Below are 8,172 nucleotides of genomic sequence, written 5' to 3' on the forward strand. Positions count from 1 at the left end.
TATAATGGACTCTACTGTCATCAGTCTGGGAATGGCTTATACTTGAGATTGGCTGCAAAATAAAGTACAGGAGGCAACAGCCTGTCATCTCTTTGTATTTATCCACAGTGGTTAGAGCCAGTCACTCTGGGCTACCGTATCGAGGCAGCATCACGAAACAGAGCGACCCTGCTTTGCCTTGGGGGTGGGCAGGAGGGAGGGGGAAAGCTGAGGGATGATATTCTTGCACGGTGCAGCAGGGAACTTGCGCAGTTGAGACTACGAGGAGTGGATTTTTTTCCTTTCTGCGAGAGAAAGCTCGGAGCCCGGGCTGGACAGATAGCGGGGTCAGGGATGTTCTGGGCTGAAAACCAAGGGATATTTTTTTAATAGGGGAAATAAAGCTGGAAAAAACGCTGCTACCTTCTCTTCTGCGCAGTCTCACACTAACCCTAAAGCCATTCTTTGAGCACTCACCGGAAGTTCAGCTCCCTGCCATGGCTGGGAAAGAAGAGGTATTAGTATTGATAATGATTTTAACCTAGTAATACCTTCTAGTATGTGTGTGTGTGTTGTGCCTTAACCGTTCCTCGTTTGGTAAACGGTGCAAGGGAGGGCTGCTGCTGTGGTTGGGTTGGGGTGTGGAAAGGGATGGGGAGTGGGGTTGGGGGCGTTTGAAGGAAGCAGATCGATCCTGTTAAACAAATGTCTCCTGTTCCTATTTCAGAAATGATCGGTCTTCAGGGTGGATGAAGAAATTACACCAAAAAAAAACACTGAAGAGCAACAACACAAAAGAGAGAGAGAGAAAGGCATCGTTTTGGTTCAGTCCTTCCCTGGGCGGCGGCGCTGATGATGAGGATGAGAAGGAACTTTGTGGTTTTCCGATGGAAATGGAAAGCTTGAGGCACTGACTGAAGGTGGGGGGGTGGGATTGAGCACTGCCCGCCGCCACCTCGATGGCGAACGCCAGTGAGCTCGAAGAGACCAACAGTTCTCTTCAGAATTACGCCATCACCGCCTCCGCTGTCAAACTGGCTTCTCTGGGATTGATCATCTGCATCAGCCTGACCGGGAACCTGCTGCTCTCCTTCCTCATCTTCAAAGAGCCGAGCTTGCACCGGGCTCCCTACTACTTCCTGCTGGACCTGTGCCTGGCTGACATTGTCCGCTCGCTGCTCTGCTTCCCGTTCGTCATGATCTCCATCAGCAGCGGCTCGGCCTGGACCTACAGCCTGCTCAGCTGCAAGATCATCGCGTTCGCCGCCGTGCTCTTCTGCTTCCACGCCGCCTTCATGATGTTCTGCATCAGCATCACCCGCTACATGGCGATCGCCCACCACCGCTTTTACTCCAAGAGGATGAGCGTGTGGACTTGCGTGGCGGTCATCTGCATGGTGTGGACCCTGTCGGTGGCCATGGCCTTCCCGCCCGTCTTCGACGTGGGCACCTACAAATTCATCCGGGAGGAGGAGCAGTGCATCTTCGAGCACCGCTACGTGAAGGCGAACGACACCCTGGGCTTCATGCTGATGCTGGCGGTTATCATCGCCGCCACCCATCTGGTCTACGTCAAGCTCATCTTCTTCGTCTACGACCACCGCAAGATGAAACCGGCGCAGCTCGTCCCGGCCATCAGCCAGAACTGGACGTTTCACGGCCCCGGGGCGACCGGCCAAGCGGCTGCCAACTGGATCGCCGGCTTCGGCAGAGGGCCGACTCCCCCTACCCTGGTGGGCATCAGGCAGACCGCCCACAACCAGAACAAGAGACTGCTCGTCTTAGACGAATTCAAGATGGAAAAGAGGATAGGCAGGATGTTCTACATCATCACCGTCCTCTTTCTGCTGCTCTGGTCCCCCTACATTGTCGCCTGCTACCTGCGGGTCTTTGTCAAGGCCAGTACCATCCCACAGGTCTACCTGACCGCTGCAGTGTGGATGACATTCGCCCAAGCAGGGGTCAACCCTATCTTATGCTTTATCTTCAACAAAGAGCTGAGGATTTGCTTCAGAACCCACTTCCCTTGTTTTCAAAGCACACAGACGCCTAGGGAAGCTTACTGCGTTATTTAAAGACATTGGAAGAGCAGGGACCCATCCCCCTTTCTTCCCACAGCTTGAAAACCCACGCACTGCGCACAACACACGAAAATCCAATTTAATCTTAATAATGTACATGCAGTCATTTGGTGGATTAACCTTAATCACAGGACAGTCACGTCCAATGGTTTCTGTTTACATTGAAGAGAAGGGAGACGCTGAGTGGAGTGTTATGAGGACAAATTTAATCTCTCTGGAATACGAATTTATCGAGGCTACTTGTTGTTGGGATCTCTAACATCATCTCCACGTTGGCCCAGATTTGATAGAAGTATTACCGAGTGCTCGAAAACATATCGATCAGGGAATTTAAACACGAATAAGCACTTTCCCCAATCTGAGTGTCGTTTTACAACAAACGATTTTAATGTTTGTGCGCTAGCTGCGCTGCCCTTTAAACTCGGCAGATTATTCACGAATATCCAGAAGACCAAATGGAACTGGAATGTAAAAAAAAATGTAAAAAACATAATTTCGGTGACGCATTTCCCCCTCTCCAATTAAGAACTTTGATGTACTTTCCCTTTTGATATTTTCTTAGCTTGTTTATCTGCGTTGTTATATATTGGGAAAAATGTTTTGACCTTTAAACGTTACTTTTTGCAATTTCATATCTTAATGTGCGTTTTACAAACTGTCTTTGAAAAACAGATGTCAATTTTACATTACTTTCTCTAGCTGAATGTAAATAACAGTCTAATGGTTTAGTGTTAGCTGTAGTTATTGTCATACAAATTAACAACTTAGTAAGTTATACCGTGCTCATAAATGATTCAAGATGGTAACTTTTATTCCTATTGTACATTTCCACTGTTTTTACTTGAAAATAAATTTATTGAGCAGAAGAACATTTTTTTCTCTCCACAGTGAGAATTAAATTAACAGATATCAAATTAAATATACATTGGGGTGCATTTTAGTTAAGATTACATTTGGTAAAGGTTACTGATATAATTTATGCTGAAAAGACAAAGCAAAGCCCCATTTTCTGTCTTGATCCATGAGGAATGACAATATTGAGTAAAGATGGCAATTGCAGAAAGAAAGGCATGATATCCACAGAAATTCGTCAAGCGTCAGATTGGAACTGACAAATTATTTCACTTTTTGTCAGCAATGATTTAGTTGAATGGTAGAATTAACTAGAGGGGCAGAATAGCCAACTCTTGTTCCTATAGCTTTCCAAATAGGATAGAAACTGGCAAGGTTGGTGAAGTGCAACTTAAATCCTACCAAATGGCTTGCCATTTTCACACTATTATGCAAGAAATAACTGCCAAAAATGTCTACACATATCAGGTAAATGTTACCAGAATATAGTTACTTTGCTTAGCCTGTTGCTCACATTACAATACAAATGCTTTATAGAACAAATGACTCGGATCGACATCCTTGCAAATACTCCAACACATGGTACAACAGACATTAATGGTTATTCACCCTCTTAGCCAGATCATTATCCACTCCTTTGTCTGTCCATATGTTCTTCTCTCTTTGGGCTCTATCCCCACCTATCGTTTACTCCTTACACCCTCCCGCTACTGTATCTTTTGCATGTAAACCAACATTTTCCTCGCAACCATCAGTTCTGAGAAAGGGTCACTCAACTCAAAATGTTAACTCTGATTTCTCTCCAAAGATGCTGCCAGACCTGCTGAGCTTTTCCAGCTATTTCTGTTTTTTTTTGTCTTTGAAATAAGGTGTACTGTATTTAATTAGGATATACAACCTACTAAACTGCAGTGTAACTTATTCTGGAATGATACAACACTTTTCCAAAAGTTAGAACAATTCATCATTTGCTTTTGTTGATGTGAAAATGAAAGACAACACTTTTAAAATGAAAACTATAATTCTTTATTTGGCATGTTGGAACCCTGTCACAAAGTTGAAAAAATAAAGGTTATGAAAATAAATTGTAAATATACTGGAGGCCTTTTATTACCCATCCAATTTGTTAGCTACATTTTGACGATAAAGTGGATTACAACATTGTGATGGTTTGGAAAAGACATAATTAAATGGGATAACAAAAATGAATAAAAAAGGAGAACAGGAAAGAATTGTTAAGTAAGTAATTAAATGAGAGCATTTGGAACTGCTGAAATATAAAGCATGCAATTCGATTAAAGGGTTAAAACAAAAAGCTGCAGATGTGTTTGAACTTCAAAGGAAGATTGGTTCTCACAAAGAGGTACTTGAATCAAATACCTATGATGTAGATTGGTATTATTGTGGTACTAGATTTGATACAATAAAAACTATCTGTAGAAATAATTGTTTGCTGTTTTTGGAGTTACATGATTGAATATGGTCAAATACGTATGATGATTGGCAAGTTCCATATGTTCCAATGTGAATTGACCAGCATAGTTTCTATTTCAGACGTCCAAAACTCTCGATTCGACTTGAAACTAAAGAAATGAGAGAATTCTAATGAATGGTTGTGTAATTCTGTTCTTAAATGAGGACATCTACATATGCCAGGAGTGAATTATAAATGCATTTTTCCCAAATGGGATTAAAATTGTGCTCCACATTTATACAGGGCAAATTATTTGTATAATTTTAAATAAAATGTAATAAATACTGTCTGAGAACCATCAGAATCATGTACAAAACTTCAATACTTTCATTGGTTACACCAAACAGTTTTCACTTGCCTCAAAATTGTTTGATGACTAGACTGAGAATGCACTAAGAAGATTTTAAGAGGATGGGCTTAGTGACTTGAAAATTCAACAGCCTCAGGTAATTTCAAATTTTGGAATATTAAACATTAAAGCAAAAATAAAATGACAACACCATTGATGATTATAATGCTGAACTTCTTGTGTCATAGTAGATTTTGTTCAGTAATGAATGTTACATTTCTGATCTGCATTTGCAACAGCATTTATGAGTGTTTCCTTGCAGCTTGTATTAGCGAGCCCGATGCTAAATGTATAAATCATTTCAATCCAATAGTGACTAACTTATCAAAAATTTACCAATTTTGAAAAAGTGAGTTTTGCTTTTCTAGAGACTGAGTTTTACAGTGGATTAAAGTTTCACTCTTATTGAAACGAATCCTACCCAAACAGAAATTTTTCATTTTTTTGTGACTGCAGTGTTTCAATGTGAAATGACTGTGTTTCTGACTGTGGGGGTGGTGCATTCATGCGTGCAAATCTGCCAGTATTATTTTGGCATTAATTGGTTGTCTTACTCAGGTCACAAGGCTGCTGGTATGGAAATGGTAAAAACAAATTCTTTTGTAAGAAGAATGTAATGGTTAGCAAACCTATAATCTTTACAATGTATATTATCGAAAGAAAAATATCCAGATGAATCTTTAAGTCTTCCACTTTACCTTCTCATCAAAGAGTCATCTGGGGATTCACTACTATCACTAAGGGATTATTATATATCTAAACATTTTGTATTCTTGACTAACAAGGGAGCAAAGGGTATTGGGGTAGGTTAGACCATGGAGTTATGACCACGATTAGATCAACCATGAACTTATTGAAGGCAGACCTACTCTTACTCCTAGTTCATAGCCAGATAAAATTATATCAACTATTACACAATAAATCATCCTTCTCCAATAAGCTAAATGAATTAAGTTAACTTTTTATCAAATTATTAAAGAAAATAATTCAGACAAAATTATTTGCTTTCCTTTCATGGGATGAGGGCATTACTGGCAAAACTAGCATTTTTTACTCACTCCTAATTGTCGTTGCACTGTAGTTTACTCAGCCATTTAAGAATCAACCATATTTCTGTGAGTCTGGAGTTACATGTGGGTCAACCAAGATGACAGATTGCTTTCCCCAGAGGAATTAGTAATATATTCCACATATATCAATTGAATTTAAATTGTATCAACTACCAGGTTCACAAAGCATTAGCCTATGTCTGTAAATTTAAATTTAGTGAAATTACTATGACAGCACAATCTAATTGGTGAACTATTGTTTTCTATTTAAGACTTATGGTAACAATTGACAACATTTTTGTACGACACAGAGTAAACAAGTAGTGCATGGATACAACTAACTTTAGTTTGTAAAGATAACAGGTGTACCAAAATAATTCAGCATCAAACTAGGCCTTAGTAATTGCAAGCTGATATTAAGTACAATGCCCAAGACTGAAATAATGTCATCATGTTAGTATTGATTTGACGTTACAACTGACAAATTAACCGCTTTCAATAAGAAGTCTACTGGATGTATTTGAACTCTGGTTTATTTAGCTCGTTGTTAATGAGTTTACAACCAAAGCAATAAGTCTTTGATGTCATACAACTCATCCTTCCAGGACAGCCTAATATAGATGACTGGATCACTTCTGGAATGCTCACGTTGGCTGCCTATGATATCAAAATGGTGCACCTCTAATTCAGATCTTCATTCCTTTATTCTTACCACAAACGTCTCTTATGTTTAAACATTTGCCTATATCTGAGTGAACTAATGCAATTTTCTTCAGGTATCTCCATGTTTCTCTGATCTTTGACTTATGAATTAAAATTGAGAGGGAAATATCTGAAACAATATTTTAAGCAATATTATAAACATCATAATTTATACCTTGCTATTTACAGAAGTAAAATTCTCCTGCATATCATCTCACTAACCTCATTATACAGCTCATTATAAGGATTAATGTTTAGTTGTCAACTCCCTTAAACAGGTTTTTTTTTAAGAACCAATTTTAAAAGTAGACATGCTACCTGATTCGTGTTTCCCCACAAATTTTCATCTTAATCCATTGCAAAGAAACTGAACACAGTTCAAAGAAGTGTCTTTGTATAGAGTCAGTCCCAAAATATATGACCACCGTGCATGTGCCCTTAGTATCTGAGATTTACAAACTCTCATTATGACACATATTTGGCTTTTCTATATTTTAGGACAGTTATTGAAAACCATTTGGGGCTGTTTTCCTTAGACTATTGGTTCAGTTCAAGGTGTTTGTTGTTAAATTGTTAAGCGATTATGTGTCTAACTCAGAGACTGTATACTGTAATACGAAATGTGAAATTCATGTTTGAAAACAAATCCAATTTTCTAACTAGGCATTTTCAATAAGTCCAAAATGAATGATAAAATCAGTGTTGAGCGTTTTTTTTTGCTTTAATTCAATTGAATAATTGAAATGACAGTGGGCTTACAGGAGCCTCAATGGGTACATGTGATCCTGAAAAAATGTACCATTTATTTTCTATGTTGCTCCAATAATAGGCACCACAAACTACTTTCTTGATTTACATTAAGAAACCTATTTTCTTACTGTTAAATTTGTGGTAGATGTTAATTTGTAACTGATTAGATGTTTACTTTGATCATTCAAACTGAGTAAAACACAAAGGGAAGTATCAAAATTTTCATTTTTCAATCAGATCTATCATAGAGGTTAAATAGTCTGTCTTCATGATGTACATTTGAGAGAATTTTATAAGTATGGCTGAACTACTGTGATAAGTGCAAAGTTTCTTACATGAAACTCAAGGTTTTGGCTCCATTTATTTCCACTTATAAAATAACTTTCTACTAACAAAGTAGTCAAGAAGTCCTTGTTCTCTACACAGCATATTGATCAGTCTTTATTTTGTCCTTTGGTAAGATGTTAAATCAAGGTTCTTCTGATGGACGTAAGTGATTTTTTGGCAATATTGTGAAGAACAGCATGGAAATTCTTCAAATATTCTAGTACATGTAAATTCTTCAACCAGTATCACTAAAATGGATGATCAAGTCATTATTGTATTGCTGATTGTGGGTTATTGCGTATTAGCTGCCACTTTTCCTATATAAATGACTACATTTCAAAAATATTATTGCCTGTTGAGTGCTTTGTTATATCTTGGGGTCATGAAAGCAATGTGTAATTTCAGTTTTTTTTACTGCTATTCATCCAGTGATCATATGAATATGGTCTCATGTTCGAATCACATGGTACATTAGACCCAATCTAATCTATCAATGCAACCTCATTAATTATCTTTTAATCATCAATGAAGATTTTCTTGCTGTATTGTATAGAATTTTATCTTCATTTTACTCTATATACTTTGTTTAAATGACATTGTGACATGACT

The 8,172-nt window shown here is 38.4% G+C and overlaps 1 protein-coding gene across 1 annotated transcript; it reads left to right on the plus strand.

Moving 5' to 3' along the window:
* Window positions 1-228: 228 nt before the first annotated feature.
* gpr27 (G protein-coupled receptor 27) lies at window positions 229-2,857 on the plus strand. Its single transcript, XM_020529602.2, has 2 exons — window positions 229-494; window positions 707-2,857. The coding sequence occupies exon 2, from the start codon at window positions 939-941 to the stop codon at window positions 2,052-2,054; it is 1,116 nt and encodes a 371-aa protein (XP_020385191.1). The 5' UTR covers window positions 229-494; window positions 707-938; the 3' UTR covers window positions 2,055-2,857.
* The last annotated feature ends 5,315 nt before the right edge of the window (window positions 2,858-8,172 follow it).

This window comes from Rhincodon typus, chromosome 16, assembly GCF_021869965.1.
Source record: "Rhincodon typus isolate 14 chromosome 16, sRhiTyp1.1, whole genome shotgun sequence".
Taxonomy (NCBI): Eukaryota; Metazoa; Chordata; class Chondrichthyes; order Orectolobiformes; family Rhincodontidae; genus Rhincodon; species Rhincodon typus.

Coding starts and splice junctions, on each gene's coding strand:
- gpr27 (XM_020529602.2), top strand. CDS start 939: ATGGCGAACGCCAGTGAGCTCGAAGAGACCAACAGTTCTCTTCAGAAT.